Source organism: Hyla sarda, chromosome 2, assembly GCF_029499605.1.
Source record: "Hyla sarda isolate aHylSar1 chromosome 2, aHylSar1.hap1, whole genome shotgun sequence".
Classification (NCBI taxonomy): domain Eukaryota; kingdom Metazoa; phylum Chordata; class Amphibia; order Anura; family Hylidae; genus Hyla; species Hyla sarda.
The window spans coordinates 70,491,363-70,509,139 of NC_079190.1; the positions used below are offsets into that span (position 1 = coordinate 70,491,363).

General features: G+C 43.6%; 1 protein-coding gene across 3 annotated transcripts in view; it reads left to right on the plus strand.

The window, feature by feature from the left end:
- Positions 1-17,777, plus strand: part of INTS6 (integrator complex subunit 6) — a 70,117-nt gene that overhangs the window by 49,843 nt on the left and 2,497 nt on the right. For 2 of the 3 annotated variants that reach the window (XM_056562035.1, XM_056562034.1), the window contains 11 exons: positions 2,006-2,160; positions 2,444-2,596; positions 3,469-3,601; positions 11,906-12,000; positions 12,084-12,194; positions 12,458-12,673; positions 12,757-12,883; positions 13,391-13,533; positions 14,277-14,508; positions 15,566-15,931; positions 17,159-17,252. In XM_056562035.1, the coding sequence (XP_056418010.1) occupies positions 2,006-2,160; positions 2,444-2,596; positions 3,469-3,601; positions 11,906-12,000; positions 12,084-12,194; positions 12,458-12,673; positions 12,757-12,883; positions 13,391-13,533; positions 14,277-14,508; positions 15,566-15,931; positions 17,159-17,252 (1,825 nt within the window). Of the gene's footprint in view, positions 1-2,005; positions 2,161-2,443; positions 2,597-3,468; positions 3,664-11,905; positions 12,001-12,083; positions 12,195-12,457; positions 12,674-12,756; positions 12,884-13,390; positions 13,534-14,276; positions 14,509-15,565; positions 15,932-17,158; positions 17,253-17,777 lie in introns of those variants that run through there. The other variant, XM_056562036.1, reaches the window with a different exon arrangement.

The following is a 17,777-nucleotide window of genomic DNA, read 5'->3' on the forward strand; positions in this document are numbered from 1 at the left end:
GTGTCCCCAATGGATCCTCGGAGAGAGAGAGATTTTTCGGTAAGCATAATAAATAAGTAGATCTTTTATCATATGAACCTTTATGAAAGACCTCTAAGGATCCTTACAAGTTCTCAAATATCTATTAATTTTCTATCATTTATTTAAAGGATCACTCCAAAGTTAAACCTCACCATTAAGCTTGTTCAAAAAATAGTTTTAGGGTCTGTTCACACGTACAGTATTCTGTGCAGATTTGATGCGCAAGATTTCAAGCTGTGTTCAGTTTACATTGAAATCTGCATGTCAAATCTGCACAGAATACCATGCGAATAGACCATTAAAAAGCTAATTTAGTTTCACTGTTTAAGCTGTACTTTTATTTAAATTATAATGCTTTTACGTACACTGCAATTTATGTTCCAGTGTAACAAAAGGACTTTCAATCTGTAAAACTATTCTACTCTGCGTTTAAATAAAATAAAAAATGTTGTACCGCTTTAGTTGCGGTTACATAACTTTTTTTTTTTTTTTTTTTTTTAATGCAACTTTCGAAAATGCTTTTGAAATAGCCTTGTTTTCACAGTAATTTCTGAAGCTGTGGCAGCAAAATTGCAAGGTTACATTAACACAACAGTAATGTGTAAACACTGCTTCCGTTTTTTAAATCTGCTATAGAAAAATACCAAATAATTTAGACTCCTTGATTGATCTTATTTCCTTTTTTAACTTTTATTCTCGAACTACATTTTTTTTTTTTTTTTTTTGTAGCTCTTGTAGCAAAGCCCAGGAGTCCTATTTTTCGCCAGTTAAGCGAGTGTTTATTCAGTGATATCCCTTTTGCTGATGCATGCATTGTAGTAATACGCATCGGCAGGAAGCAGATTGTATTTTGTTATAGGTTTTATATTGCAGTGCCCAATCCTCCTGCCAAATTAACAGGCTCCCACTGCTACTATTCAGATCCTGTTACACATCTTGTGCCTTGGAAGGCTGCATACAGATCTGCTGCAGTGGTGCTTTCGTGCCAATAGGTTACCATGGTGATTGAGCACTCTTTATGAACCTCAAAGAGTAGTTCTTCAACCTGTAATCAATGATTTATATTAGCAAGAGGGCTTTTAAAATACATGTTGTAAAAATTGCCTATCCCCCTGCTGTGTGTCCTGTCAGGCCAGCTGGCATGGAGTTAGAATGATGTGATACGTGAATGGAATCTGCAAGGCTGTGGGAAGTTTAATATTTTCTATGGAGAGAGGACGGTCTTGTCCTTAGTTTTATGCATCACTTCACTTCCTCTGGCTGTGATCGCTGAGGATTCTTTACACTGCTTATCTTGCAGTGCTATCAGTCTTTTACAGCAAACTGATCTGTAACCTACAGGTTATGTGCATTGCATTTTTGCATTATGTTTTTACATTGCTATTTCTCAGACTTGTCACTACTTGTAACATTAGTAGCATTTAAAGGCCACTTTTCTTTAATCCCATGCATCTAATAGATACATAAAGGAACTTTACTAACAGTTTAGTTGATAAATTTGTATGCAGCCCCTATGCTGATATATGGTACAGTAATGTATTACATAAGTTTTGTGGTTCCTATTTTAGGTGAATATTTTCCACTTCTGAACCTGCTGCCTCATCTGATCTCCATGGTTGCGTTTAAAGAAAAAGGTTGTTGTGGTAGTACCATCCCCTTTTCACATAGAAAAATAACCTGGTATGGAAATAGCTAATGGTTGCATAGAGCAATGTGTAGTCTCTAACAATCTATAAGCACAATTGAATAAGTTCCATGGCAGTTCAATCTTTGTCCTGACTGGATATACACTGTCCAGTTCTTGTTTTTGATCTGCAAAAATTTTCTTCTGACATATACTCATTTGGCCAAGCTGTAACCCTGGCATCTTGGAGATCTGCGTGAGGTTTTCATAATCCTTGTTCGCACTGTCAGTTCTCCAGAACAGCATGCTGTTGAGCCCGCTCACATTAACCTTTCTTTCTTCTTAATAACATGTTTTTAGATGGAATTACAGAAGCTAACAAACCAGCTGGACCTCAGCCATGGCACAACTGTCGGAAATTAATTTATGTTAGACCAAATCCTAAAACGGGAGTACCACTGGGCCACTGGCCGATACCCGAATCTTTTTGGCCAGACCAGAATTCTCCGACCTTAGTAAGTTGAGAAGCGTGTTATGTATGTGATATTGCAGAGCATATGGCTTTTTGACCAGAAAGAAGTGATTGTCAGCAATAGATCATAACCTATAGACCAAATTGGTAAACCATGAACAAAATTACATAGATTTAGAACTTTGATTTGCTGGATTTGCATGTTGAGAAAATGTTAGTGTATATTTTATATGAACTATTTACTGTAGTTTCCTTGTAAACCTTGTCCCCTATCTAGCCATATATACATCTGATCTGTGAAAATAAATGTATTTTTCTTTAAACAGCCCCCTCGAGCTGCTAATCCCATAGTGAAGTTTTCTTGCACCAACTCTGAGCCAATGGTTATTGACAAGCTGCCATTTGACAAGTATGAATTGGAGCCATCACCACTGACACAGTATATTCTGGAGAGAAAATCCCCACATACTTGCTGGCCTGTAAGTCCTTTATGTATAAGTTCCTTGGCATTTTTCTCAACAGCAATCACTAGGTCATACTATATAGCTGGCCATAAGCTTTTGGTAGCTGTAGTAGTTACATGCTTGTTGGACCAACAGCAATTCCTTCTGACAACTCAGCTGAGCACGCATGTGTTTTCGATGGGAAGAGGGGAGTAAAACTCTGGCAGACCCCTTTACTTGGCTGCCTTTCTTCTGTGAGCTGGGTTCTTTCTCCAAAATTTGCTACCAGGGTCCATTTGGGAGTTTCAGGATTTTCCCCATACAGATTAGATGGTTGGCCAGTCCCATTGAAATTGGAGTATGGTCATCTGAGACATGGGTTGGCCATTCATAGTTTTGTCTTATTGCTTATACAGTGGTCCCTCAACATACGAAGGTAATCCGTACAAAACGGACCATCGTTTGTTGAAAACATCGGATGTTGAGGGAGAGGCCATCACATGTGGAAATTATCGTATGTTGGGGACATCGTAGGTCGAGGGTACAGTAAAACCTCTCCAAAGACTACCTCCTTGAGAAGACCACCCCTTATCCATTCGTGTGGATTTACTGGCTGTCATACAACATGCATAGTGCCATTTTCTTTAATACGATCACCCCCATATACTCTTTTTTTAATGCAGTTTTGGGTGGTTTTATCAAGGATGTTTCACCATGTACTGTATACATTTTGTATTATATAGGTTCGACGCAATTACATTTAATTTCAGTGCCCATACACCAGTTATGTGGTATAGGACAATCCTTTTAAGTAAACTGTTTAAACGGCATACACTTAAATCAATCTGGCGTATATGACTTTGTAATTTTATTAACTTTTTTTTTTTTTTTTTCTGTCTTTATACAAGGTGTTTGTGGTGAACAGTGCTAAGTACAGTGAACTCGGCCATCCTTTTGGTTACTTGAAAGCCAGCACTGCTCTAAATTGTGTAAATCTCTTTGTGATGCCTTATAACTACCCTTTACTCCTCCCTTTATTAGGTATGTATTTCAAACTCCTGATCTACTCATCTGCTATCCATACATAAATGGCGTTATTCATTGTAAGTGCTGAGAAAATTGTCATAATTTTAGGTGCTCCTTTTCAAAAAGCATTCTTCAGCAAAGGTTCTAGAACTGTAAGGTGCCCAACTAGTATAATGCCGCCTGATATACAGACCCTCATAGCAGTCGGGCAAATGGTATTAAATAACATCCTGCTTTAGGGCAGGAAAAGCTATTGTCTGTTTCCCTATGGTAGTCTAGTTCAGTAAAAAAAAAAAAAAAGTTTAAATAGATATATAGAGATAGATGATATAGATATATATTACCTTGTGGTTTAGGCCACATTCCCACATGCCTGTGAATGCATGCAGCTGAAATCTTGCCCCCATGTGGTTACCATTGGCCATGCAATGTTGAGGATAATCCCAGCAACAGTGTGTGACCATTGAGGAATGTATATGGGAGGAGCTTTATCTGCATGCATTCACCAACATATAGGAATTGGGTCTTAAACATCCAGAATTACCCTGGCCTTTTCCTTCATGCACATATAGAGATAAGAGGACTATAGCTGTATTGCACACAGTTCTCTGATTGGGCAGAGCAATTCGGGAGTGCACTGCCTGGTCTTTATGGTGAGAGTTTGGGGAGCCTACACAGATACACAACTGAGCTTCTTTACTGCTGTACAGCCTAGAGCAGTGGGCTTCAACTTGTGGACTTCCAGATGTTGCAAAACTACAACTCCCAGCATGCCCGGACAGCCGTTGGTTGTAGTTTTGCAACTTCTGGAGGTCCTCAGGTTGGAGACCACTGGCCTAGAGGAAACTAATGCCAGTGATATGAGGAATAATGCAGTCATTGAACTGCATCACTGTCTGCTAAATATTGGCTTATAACCAATGTTTATGATGATTGTTACAATAAAGTGCTTTGTTCCTGGATCCATGGCTCATTTGCCATGGTTTCCTGTATTTCCAGTTACTTTTTTTCTAAACATCTTTGCAAAAAGTCTTAACTTTCGGCAATTATATCTACAGTTTCTATGCTAAGACTGGAAGCAAGCACTGTCTGATCCTGTAGCCATAACCTCTATTCCTTGCTAACAGTGCAAAATGCAGAATGGAAACAAGAAGTTTACTGTGTATAAAGTCTGTTACCATTAGGTAGTTCCCATTGGCACTCCAGACCAATTAAATTGGTAATTTAATTTTCTCTATTGGCTCCATTGGGGGACACAGACCTTGGGCGTATGCTTCTGTCTCTAGGAGGTATGACACTATGGCAACAAAAAAAGTCGGCTCCTCCCAGCAGGATATACCCGCCTCCAGGCCCTGAGCTAATCAGTTTAAGCTTAGTGTCTGAAGGAAGTGGACATGGTCTGGATTTCTCCAGACCAGGTCTTAAGTTTTTTTATTTTCCTAGTTAGGGATGTGTTCGTTTTTTATTCCTTTTTCTTTCATGTTTTCAGGTGGGGACTTAAGAACTGCGGCTCACTGTTTCCCCATTGCGATTGAGGGGGCACAGACATTGCATATATGCGCTGTTCATCCCCTCTCGCCAACGGTCAGCGCCTGGGGTTGTACCTCATGGGTCCGGGTCTCCCTATTTCCCTGCTCGCCTCGCTCGCACATGGTAGCTCGGCGTGATGCAGGTAACAGAAAGCTGACTGAAGACTTCACAGAAGACTCCATTAGGTAAGTTCTTCTGACCAGGTGAGTATATATTTTTCTCCCTTTAGGTTCTGACTTGCAACCTCTGGAGACCCTCATTTTTGGCCCACCTTTCAGGATTTAAGGGGCTGGCCTGTATTGGTGCTCTGTCTTTATTCAAGCAGGGGGCGAGCAATGGCATTTTGGGCAGGAAGGGGTTACCTTATTACTTTATTTTAAGTAAGTGTGTGTTTTTATACTATGCGGCTGTCAGCTGCAGCGCTTACTATGCGGCTGACAGCCACGGCGTTTGTACTGTTCGGCGCACGGAGCGCCGACTTTCAGTTTCGGCAGCAGACAGCTACCGGCGGACATGTGTATCGCCTGCTCACTTCCCCGCGGGCGCAGACGCGACTGACATGTGCGCCCGGGGCAAGGAGCGGGCGCCATTACTATTCTTCTTCACAGGGCCGCCAGAGCTTACTGGGGGCGCGAATCGCGCTCCAATCAGCGCCGTGCGCGCGATTTTCGGGGGCAGAGGCCAATTAGACAGTGCCCCTGCTCCAGGCACACCCTCTATGGCTATTGGCTGGCCTGTTTCTCCCTCTTTCACTCAGAGCGGAGTTCTCCTCACAGCAGCTGCCACAGGGGACACAGACTCAGGTGAGAGAGTTTTTTTCATTATGTCTGTAACCTAGAACTGTTCTTCCCTCTAAACAGAAAACTGGAGCATTAGTTTCCTATTTTGTCTAAGAACTGTAATTCCAAAATGCCTGGTTTTGCTGAACCCACTTGCTCTGCCTGCTCCTCTGCTGCCCCAGACCCCATGGTACCCCCGGATGCTCTTTCAGTTCCGGTGGATTCGGCCGCCCCTGCAGCCTGGGTTTCTTCCCTATCCCAGTATATGGCTGACTTGACTCAAGTCTCCCGTTCGGTGGCTGAGGCCTCCCATGACGTGCTGTCTGCCTTGAAAGTGTCTGCCCTGCGCCGGCCCTCTCCCCTTCTCCCCGGCCCGGACCCGCTCCCCTTCTTCACATACCTCACGCTTTCACAAGCGTACTAGGGGGGCATCATCTGACTCTTCCATTGAGTCATCAGGTAGACGTGGGCGCTCCCCTCGTGGGTCCCGCCCCTCCGGGTCTGGTCACAAACGTCGCTCCTCCAGAGGACGTTCCCGCAGTCGCCACTCTGCCTCACCAGAGCCGCGTACCCGGTCAGGGTCGCCCCCCTCCAGGGCTGCCTCCACTCGTTTACATTCTCCTGGTGAACTGGCGGATGAGGCTTTCGAATCGGCATCTGACTCGGAGGACCGCTTGGATTAAGTTGAAACGGTGAACTCATTGGTTGCGGCCATAAGAGACACCTTTCACTTGACTCCTGAAGTATCCTTTCATTGTGCTAAACCGGCACCTCAAAGCTTCAGCTCTCACGCTGAATTTGACACCCTTCTGGAATCTGCATGGAAACATCCAGACAAGAGGTTCCCGTGAATGAAGAAGGTTCAGGTGCGTTACCCATTCGACAAGGACCTTGTCTCTAAGGTGGTTTCCCCTCCCTTGGTGGATCCACCAATTTCCTGCCTCTCTAAGGCTACCACACTGGCAGATGCGGCTGCTTTGAAGGACCCGACGGACAAGAAGGTGGAGTCCTTAGCGAAGTTTGCCTCTGAAGCAGCAGGCTTTTCTCTTCCCACCTTCGCCTCGGCTTGGGTGTCCAAAGCCCTACTATTGTGGCGCTCAAAGATCCGTCAGGGTATCCAGGCGGGATCCCCCCCAGAGGATCTGTCTGCTTTGGTTCTCCAATGCTCTAAAGCTGGGGAATTTCTGTGCACAGCTTCTATACAGTCAGCCCGTTGTGCTGCCTTTGCTGTGGGTCACCTAGTGGCCCTCCGCCGTTCCATGTGGCTTAAGGCTTGGGATGCGGATGCCGCTTCTAAAAGGTCTCGCCGAGCTTCCTTTTACTGGTACCCGTCTTTTTGGCAAGCGCCTTGACGAGATTATTTCTGAGGCGACGGGGGGTAAGAGTTCCTTGCTGCCTCAAAATAAGGCTCGCTCTACTTCCCAGAGTAAGTCCTCTTCCTTTCAGTCCTTTCGAACTTTTGGCCCCAATAAGGGGTCGGGGCAGGCTCCTTCGCGGGACAAGAAGGCTCCCTCGTTCCGGGCGCGTCCGTCTCGGAAGTCGGACACCAACCGTTCCGGACGTTTTGCGGCCAAATCGGGCAACCGCAAACCCACTTCTGCATGAAGTGATGCCCCCACCCGCAGATTTTTCTCGGGTGGGAGGTCGTCTCTTATTTTTTTCGAGACATCTGGACCACACACATTCAGGACTCTTGGGTCAGGGACGTGGTGTCCAACGGATACCGAATCCAGTTTGCCTCCCTCCCGAGGGATCGTTTTTTTTTTTTTTTCAGTCCCGGGCTCCCCGGTCTCCTTCTCTGGCGAAGCAGTTTCAGGAGGCTCTCTGGTCCCTGCTTCTCCAGGGAGTTATTGTCCCCGTTCCTCCAAGGGAACATTTTCGGGGTTTCTGTTCCAATCTGTTCCTCCCCTTTGGTCTGGCCACTGCTCCTCGGATCTTTACCAAGATCCTTACGCCAGTGATAGCCCTGTTGCGGTCGAGGGGAGTCTCAGTGATCCCTTACCTAGACGACCTTCTCATCAAGGCTCCCACCAGAGTCCAGACCCTGGAGAATGTGGATTTCACCCTCCAGACCCTGGATCGCTTCGGGTGGATGGTAAACAGGGACAAGTCTGTCCTTTCTCCCACACTGTCTGATCTTCCTGGGACTTCAATTCAACACGTCCTCTGCCCGGATTTGCCTTCCGCCAGACAAACGTCTGACTCTACTGTCAGGAGTCCGCTCCCTTCGGGCCCAGTTTCCATCCCCGTTTGCATGGAAGTCTTGGGTGGGATGGTAGCGGCCATGGAGGCCGTACCCTTTGCCCAGTTTCATTACCGTCCCCTTCAACTGGCGATTCTCTCTCAATGGGACAGATCTCCTCTCTCTCTATCGCAAGATTGCTCTCCCTCTTCGGGTCCGTCAGTCTCTGCTCTGGTGGCTCCGCTCCCCCCTTCTAAAGGGGCGATCATTTCTTCCCCTCAACTGGCAGATGGTTACAACGGATGCCAGTCTGTCGGGCTGGGGCGATGTGTTCAGGGACTGGACGGTTCAAGGCCTCTGGTCTCCCCGGGAAACTCTTCTTCCGATAAACATCTTGGAACTGAGGGCGATTCTTTGCCTTCTTCATTGGGAGTCCCTGCTTCAGTCCCGCCCTGTCCGCGTCCAGTCGGACATGCCACGGCCGTGGCGTACATAAATCGGCAAGGCGGCACTCATAGCTCGGCAGCCATGGCCGAGGTGATGAAGATTCTCATCTGGGCGGAAAATGAGCTTTCGGCCATTACGGCGATTCACATTCCGGGTGTGCTCCACTGGGAAACGGAATTCCTCGGCCGACCCCCGGCGAATGGTCTCTACATCCGGAGGACTTCGTGCAGATCTGCGACCTCTGGGGCATTCTAGACGTGGACCTCTTCGCGTCTCGGCACAATCTGAAGATCCTTCCGATTGTGGCGGAGTCCCGGGACCCCCTGGCGCTAGCTGTGGACGCCCTAGTGATTCCTTGGACCGGGTTTGCTCTGCCCTATCTGTTTCCTTCCCTTCCGCTCCTTCCCAGGGTTCTGAGGAAGCTCAAAGCGGAGGGCGTTCCCGCCATACTGGTAGCTCCAGATTAGTCCCGAAGGTCATGGTACGCCGTAGTGGTCAGGCTCCTGGACGACACTCCGCTACGCCTTCCACTTCGGTCGGACCTTCTGTCTCAGGGTCCTCTTTGCCACCCCAATTTACAGTTGCTGCATTTGACGGCGTGGCGGTGGGGACCGCGGTTTTGAGAGCCCGCGGTTTCTCTTCCCAAGTCATTCGCACAGGGCTCCTAAACCCTCCTCGGCAAAAATTTACCACCGTACTTGGCGGTCTTATTTTTGTTGGTGTGAAGCTCAGGTTTTGTCTCCTGTTACTTTTTGGTCTTCTCTCTTTCTTGCAGTCGCGTTTGGAACTGGGGTTGTCTGTCAGTTCCCTTAAGGGTCAGGTTTCGGCCCTTTCTATTCTTCTCCAGCATCCTCTGGCTTCTAATTCTCATGTCCGGACCTTTCTTCAAGGAGTGCTGCCCCTCCTTATCGGTCACCACCTCCTCCTTGGGACTTGAATCTGGTTCTGGGGGTCCTCCAAGGTGAACCTTTTGAACCCCTTAGGGAGGTGTCTCTGCGCCTCCTTTCTTGGAAAGTGGCGTTTCTTGTTGTTATCTCCTCCGTTCGGAGGGTGTCTGAATTGGCAGCTCTCTCCTGCTGTTCTATGTTTCTGATGATTCATCAGGACAAGGTTGTCTTCCGGCCAGATCCTTCCTTTTTGCCTAAGGTTGTTTCGGCCTTTCATCTCAATGAGGACATTGTTCTTCTGTCCCGCTCCTTCTCATCCTAAGGAGCATTTACTCTACAAACTGGATGTGGTTCGGGCTGTAAGGTCTTACCTCTCTACCACTTCTTCGTTTCGTCAGTCTGATTCCTTTTTCGTCCTTACATAAAGTCGTCGCAAGGGACAACCTGCTTCCTAGGCCACCATTTCTCGGTGGATCCGGTCTGCCATTTCGGAAGCCTATCGCTGTAGGGGGAAGGTTTCTCCCTTCAGGGTTGTGGCTCATTCTACCTGTTCTGTTGGGGCATCCTGGGCTCTCCAGAACAAGGCCTCAGCCTCGCAGATTTGCAAGGCGGCTACTTGGTCATCTTTGCACACTTTCTCGAGGTTCTACCGGGTTCATACCTTCGCATCGGCTGATGCTAGTCTGGGCCGTAAAGTGCTGCAGGCAGCAGTGGAACAGCCGTCTGCCTAACTGATTATCTGCCCACCCAAGGGACGGCTTTGGTACGTCCCACGGTCTGTGTCCTCCAATGGAGCCGATAGAGAAAAGGAGATTTTTTAACAATTACCGTAAAATCTTTCTCGAAGGATCCATTGGGGCACATCTCCCACCCTTTTGGGTTTCTCTTTGGTTTTCTGTCCGAGAGTGTGTTCAGTTATATTTTTTCTTCTGGTTCTCGGACAGTTCGTGTTTTTTCCTTGACCTGTCGGTCCTCTGCTATTGCTCTGGTACTAAAACTGATTAGCTCCGGGCCTGGAGGCGGGTATATCCTGCTGGGAGGAGCCAACTTTTTTTGTTGCCATAGTGTCATACCTCCTAGAGACAGCAGCATACACCCACGGTCTGTGTCCCCCAATGGATCCTTTGAGAGAGATTTTAAGGTAAGTGTTAAAAAATCTCTTTTTTTTTTTTATTGATCACAGCCAGATAATGAAACTAGCAAGTCATTGTACAGGGACGGCAGGCCGATCAGTAAGCCACAACGTGTGTGTGTGTGTGCGTGCGCGTGTGTGTGTGCGTGCGCGTGTGTGTGCGCACACCTCTTAACTGTACACTGATGTCTCCTTTCACTGTACTCCTGTCTGTGCTGAGAAGAAAGGTATTACAGGGAAATGATCTGTACAGAACAGGAAGTCTTAGCTTGGTTTTAGGCCTAGTGGCCAGAATGGAAACTGCAAGATTTCAGGATTATTTCAAAATATAGATAGTAAACTGGAAATTTAGAAAAGAATCACTGAACTGTATGGTAAACATAAACCTGATTTAAACAATTAGTAACTTTGTGATAGCAAACTCCCTATAAAGCATTACTGTTATTAAAAACCACTTTTGACATGTCAGACATTTCTAAAGTTAATTGCATCGGTTCTTACTCCTGCAACTGGCTGCAATTGTGAGTTATTAGCCAGGGAAGCTGGTGGCATTGTGCTCTGCCCACATCTGGCCGAGAGATCATTCCATTACTTTGCATATATTTCTAGGCAAAGAAATTGATCTCTCAACTGTCTGGGAGCGGAGCACAATGCCACCAGCTTCCCTGGCTAATAACTCACAATCAAAAGCCAATCTCAGGAGCGAGACCCACTGCGATTAATATGACTGTAATGTGGAAATGTGTTTGTTTGTTTTTTTTGTTTGTGTTTTTTTGAGTTGCTTCTCTAAAGTCTCACATTATTGGAAGAATTAAAGGACAACTGTAGTGCAAAACTTTTATATATTGCTGTGCCCGGGCTGCAAAAGGTAAACAAAATAAACTTTAACATACCTTCCTACGTGCCCCTGTCGGTCCGGTACCGGCCTCACGGTCCAGTGGCGCGAACCTCATTCAACTTCCTGGGGACGGAGACGTCACAGAGCCATTGGCGTATCACCGGCCGATGTCCCGCCTCGGCCGGTGATAGGCTGAGCGCACTGTTAGGCTGAGCTCTGGCCGGCTTCTTACATATCACCGGCCGGGGCGAGACATCGCTGCAGCCGTTGATACACTGACTGCTCTGGAACGTCTCCGTCCCCAGAATGAGGTTCGCGCCGCTGGACCGTGAGACCGGTATCGGACCGACAGGGTCACGTAGGAAGGTATGTTAAAGTTTATTTTGTTTATTTTTGCAGCCCGGGCTCAGCAATATATAAATCTTGCACTACAGTTGTCCTTTAAGTTGTACATCCCATTTGTTTACTTAGTCTAGGGTAAGTGAAAAATAATTACAGCCATCTTCTTTTGTATTTCTTTCCAGATGACTTGTTCAAGATTCACAAGGCTAAACCTTCTTTGAAATGGAGGCAACTTTTTGAGAACTATGTGAAAACAATGCCACCTTACTACATTGGAGTATGTGTCATGTGTGTTTTCTGTAAATGTTTACATGTAGCAAAGTCTTAACATGCTGGTAACTTGAACGCCTTGATTTCCAGCCTCTAAAGAAAGCATTAAGAATGATGGGTGCCCCAAACCTCATACCAGAAAACCTGGAGTATGGACTGAGTTATAGTGTTGTGACCTACCTCAAAAAGCTTAGCCAACAGGTACGGTATGATAAAGTTGTCTAGATCTTTTACTGCTGATCTGAAGCAGTACAGTATTGAGCTGCACGGATTCTGTTACATGGCACTCAGTCGTGATCTAGCTACAAATCTGATCTGTTGCCTCACTAAACCACTGTTGGAATTTCAGGTATCCTTTAATAATCTTTAAAAGGGCAAGAAATTCAGCATGTCACATGGGAAAGTTGAGTAGCTATCGCAAAAAAAGTACATTGATATTATATATATATTTTTTTCTACTTCAGGCAAAAATGGAATCCGATAGAGTGATAGGTTCCATTGGGAAGAAATGTCCGCAGGAGACTGGTATTAAAGTCAGAAATGGCACAAGTATACCGTCATTGGCTGTCAGAAAGGATTTTAAGCAGTTATTACAGGAAATCACAGGAGAAATGCCACAGAGAATGCTTGAACTGAATGTGAAAGAGTTTGCTGGCTTCCAGATAGCCCTGCTGAATAAGGTATGTCTGACATATGTCTGGTGTGTTCTTATGTGGCATCTTATAAACAGTACATTCTCAAGTATACTTTTATCTTTCTGTAGGACCTAAAACCACAGACGTTCAGAAATGCCTATGACATTTCAAGAACGAATCTCTTGGATCACCTTACCCGAATGAGGGCAAATCTCCTTAAATCATCACGTAAGGTCTTCAGTGGTCAAGATGAAGGTGAGTTGGAAAACTTTAATTTTGCATAAGTGATTGTTTAGTTTTTCTGTTCGGTGGCACACTTGCCTACAATTTTTAAACAATTTATTTAGCAAAAGACCCCTATTTAAGAACTTAATACCAAGGGGGAGATTTATCAAAACATTTCCAGAGGAAAAGTTGCCCATAGCAACCAATCAGATTTTTTTTTCCATTTTTAACAAGGCCTCTTTAAAATAAAAGCAATCTGGTTGCTATGGGCAACTGGGCAACTTTATCTTTGCACAGGTTTTGATAAATCTCCCTCATTGTTTATTCTCAATGGGGGAGAGTTATCAAAACTTGTGCAGCGGAAAAGATGCCGATGGAAACAAGATTTCTTCTTTCATTTTTAACATGGCCTCTGCAAAATGAAAGAAGCAGTCTGACTGGTTTCTATGGGCAACTTTTCCTCTGCACAAGTATTGATAAATCTCCAATGACCTTGGCTTGTGTGAATAATATGCATCTTTCTTCATTCTTCCACAGACCAGATACATAGTATACCTATAGTCCAGATGGGGAACTACCAAGAATATCTGAGGAATATCCCTTCACCACTAAGAGAGCTGGATGCTGATACACCTAGGAGACTGCATACATTTGGAAATCCCTTTAAATTGGATAAAAAGGTAAATCCTTTTGTCTCAATACTGAATTCAACAAGGAATGATATACTGCAGCAACAAAACACTGTGCAATGGTTTGTTAAATCAGGTTGGATTAGATAATCGTATAGCTCTTATCAGTTTACCTTTACATTTTGTCTGAAGTAAGCCAACTAATTTGTGTAAATTAAAATTTGACTGTGAAAACTAGTGTACAGATGCGCCATATGTATCAACGGGAGTCACTGTAAAAAATCTGGAACACTTAAAGTCCATTCATCTTTAAGTTTGCACTGTTTAAAAGTTAGTTTTAGGAAATTTCCCAATGACTTTTATGGAAATGTGTTCAGGGCATGCTCTTTGACCTGTTCAGGCGTGGAGGGGAGTTGAGCTCTGATATCACTTATTGTGGATAGTCTATCATGTCTTGTATATTTGTGTCTGCCTGATATCAGAAAGACTGCTGAAACGTGATCTCTACAGTGGCCGCACTGAAAACTGCAAGATTTTAGGATTTTTTTTTTAGAACATGGAAATTAAGGAAAATTCTGCAAAAAATTATTTAAAAGTTTGTGACATAAAAACATTTAAACTAGAAGTTATTTTCTAGTGACACAACCCCTTTCCAATTTTTCAAATGTAGATTGTTAATGTTAAAGCATTGTAATCCATTTTTTAGTTTCTCATTCTACTTGATAGTTCTTGTTACATTGTCAATGCTCTACCTAGTTCATATTTAAAGCTATATTCTCATTTTGTCTCCTCAGGGGATGATGATTGATGAAGCTGATGAGTTTGTGTCAGGACATCAGAACAAGCACAAGCGACCAGGGGAACCTAATATGTTGGGCATCCCAAAAAGGAGGCGTTGTATGTCTCCATTGTTACGTAACAGACCTCAATCTCCAGTTGTGAACAACCACATAGGAGGAAAAGGTCCATCATCTCCTTCAAACCAGGCTTCACCAGAAATGCATAAACCAGGGGCAATAAATAAAGGTATGTTACTGATACTGGTTTATAGTTCTGTAATTAGTGATGGAGTAAATCTGCTATGTATATTTATCTGGGGCACATGGAATGGTCTATCCTATTTTTGCATATAGTACCAAAAAAAACTTTGTCAGCTTGGCTATGTATAATTATGTATAATAGAACAGATTTTAATTACAGGGCTTTTGTATTGTTGTAGGGCTAGATGAGGCAGGATAGCAATATCATATTCTTTAAGCACAATGGGGGAATTTATTGTACAGTGCACATTACAAAAAAGTGCATTTTACAAGTTCCATAACTTGCATCACTTTTCTGAAAAGTGGGCAAGGCCTAATGGTAAGGTTTAGGCCTCCTACATCCCAACAGATTTTATGGTTAGCTCTACCAGAATATGAAATATATATGCATACTTACATTTTTTTTTTTTACTGATTAGAGTTAGATACTGAAAGCCAGATCATTCTACAGTAGAGCGATTCTGTGTTTCAGCTATTGTAAATGGTGTCTTATCTGCTGGTGTCACCTTTCACTTTAATGCTGTACTCCTCACTTTCCAGCAGCCTCCTTCTTATCACAGACCGAACAGAGTCTCACTTTAGTTTTAGGCCTAAGCTAAATTTACTGCAAGATTTTAGGATTATTTTAAAATATAGATGGTAAAAAGGAAAATTGGTGGGGGAAAAAAATCCCCCCAAATTCTTAACATAAAAACTTTATTTAAACAATGGTCCATTTTCGGATAGCACATTACCTTAAAGACTGATGTATAAAATGTCAGTCTTGTCCAAGCAAGTTAAACACTGAACATTGCCTGAGAGATAATGGTTTACTGTGCTGGCAATATTATAAGCTGCAGACTGCGTACTGTGATGTTAATAGGAAGAAGGACAAGGACCTGGTCTTTAGGGTATTTTGTAGTTTTGTAAAATATTGTCTATGTAAAGAATTTAGACTTGTGTTTCAGAAAAAGGAAGTGTTGTGAAGAATACAAACTTGTGATACCTATTCAGAGTAATGTTCCAAGGCACTTATCAATTTTTTTTCTATACATATACTCTAGAACCTGGCATCCATAATAATATATTGCCAAATGAAAATGCAGAGAATCATATTGAAGACCAACTTTCCACAGATGTGTTCATGGATAATTCAGACCAGTTTGAGACCTTGTCTCAAGTTTCTTTAAACTCTCTGGAAAGTGCAGAAGATTCCTCAGAAGACGGAGACCCCGACTGCTTTGGTTCTAATAACTCTGATGTGTTTGTTGGAAATTCAAAAACCTCTGAAGATGCAGGAAATTGCTTTGAAAATGACACTGCTGTGTTTTCACACAAGATGAGGAGGTTGCGGCCTTGTCGTAGCTATGAGGAGGTCAATGTTGATCTAAAAATCAGAATCATGAAGGAGATCAGGAAGCCTGGAAGAAGTAAGTAACTATAGCATGTAATCGCCTTAAACCCTACAGTGGTGGACTGCATGCAGATATGTAAACCACCTTTTGAGTACCTACGTGTCATAACTTTTGAAACTGACATTTTGGGGCGGTCTCAGATTTCCCGGTTTGGTCAATGTTTTTCGCATAAAGGCAGCAGGGAGTCGTCACTCGTCACGGTGGCGTGGTGCCCACGGACAGGTAATCAGGAAGGTGGGTAAAGAAATCCTGGCACTCACAAATGATGCTAGATCACCTTGGGTGTTTATTTATAATTCTGCGAGTCACGACACCTTTTCTTTGTGTGAATAAACACCCAAGGTGATCTAACATCATTTGTGAGTCCCGGGATTTCTTTACCCACCAGGAAAACTTTATTTTTTTATATATCAACTGGCTCCAGAAAGTTAAACAGATTTGTAAATTACTTCTATTAAAAAAAATCTTAATCCTTTCAGTACTTATGAGCTTCTGAAGTTAAGGTTGTTCTTTTCTGTCTAAATCCTCTCTGATGACACATGTCTCGGGAACCGCCCAGTTTAGAAGCAAATCCCCATAGCAAACCTCTTCTAAACTGGGCGGTTCCTGAGACATGTGTCATCAGGGAGCACTTAGACAACCTTAACTGCAGAAGCTCATAAGTACTGAAAGGATTAAGATTTTTTAATAGAAGTAATTTACAATTCTGTTTAACTTTCTGGAGCCTGTTCATATATAAAAAAAAAAAAAAAATTTTTTCCTGGATAACCCCTTTAATCTTTTTCGCATTGCCAGCAGTAAAGCAGCTTGCTAAGGAAACATTAATATATTAATGTGTTACTCTGGCAGAGTTTTCGTCTGTAGTCTTCGTATAGCTTGGCATGTACATTATGCGTATGGAAGGAGAAAGGAAAATGAAGAGTGGTTCCACCTGGGAATCTGAAGAACACCAATTTCATAAGTTGAACTGAAGTATTGTCTGCTGGGAGGGAGGGGGTGGAGGGTGTTAGAGAGAGGACAGCTTCATAGGCAGATATGTGGGGTTTACACCAGTTGGTACAAAATACGTTAGTTTATTATTGTCTGCAGTTAGTTGTGTTAATTCTCCTTGAGTAGTGTAAAATGGCACCTGAAAGTTCTTGTCAGAATGTTTAATCGTACAGGTGACTAACTTCTCTCACTCCTCCAGCCATTGTTTTTTCAGGCGGTCTTGTGTTTATATATGTTTCATTTTTCTTGTAGAGTATGAGACTATTTTTGCATTGTTAAAAGATGTACAAGGAAGTCTTCAAGTACGGCTCCACTTCTTACAGAATGTTATCAAGGAGGCGGCAAGGTGAGTGTGGCCCATAATGATAGAATTATCTTTAATGCCACGTGATAAATGCAGCAGTGACATCTTTTGTTTTAGGTTTGTGTGTGGGTGTATGCTCTAGAAACCCGCACTGCTAATTTTATTCTGGCCATGTATGTCTGAAACTGGATGCAGCTCTTATGTTATGAAATCTGTTAGAGTAGAAAAATAGCTGTTAGAGCATTTGAATGTTTACTTATAAGTAAGAACATGTATTCAAATAGAAAGTCCATTCTAAGTAGCCTGCTCAGAAAGCCTTGTCTCATCAGTGACCTTATCCACAACAATGGGGCCCCATGGCAAAATGAGGGGGCCTAACAAAGACCTACAAGTCAGCCATTGTGCATGCCTAATACGCTGCCTTTGAGTTTGGGGCTGGGATCACACACAGTATTTTGATCAGCATTTTTAGACAAAACCAAAAGTTAAGGTTTCCCTTTTGTGTTTTGGACCCATTTTAGTTTTTCTCTGTGTTGGTTCCAGTTCTAAATTTGATTGAAAATACTT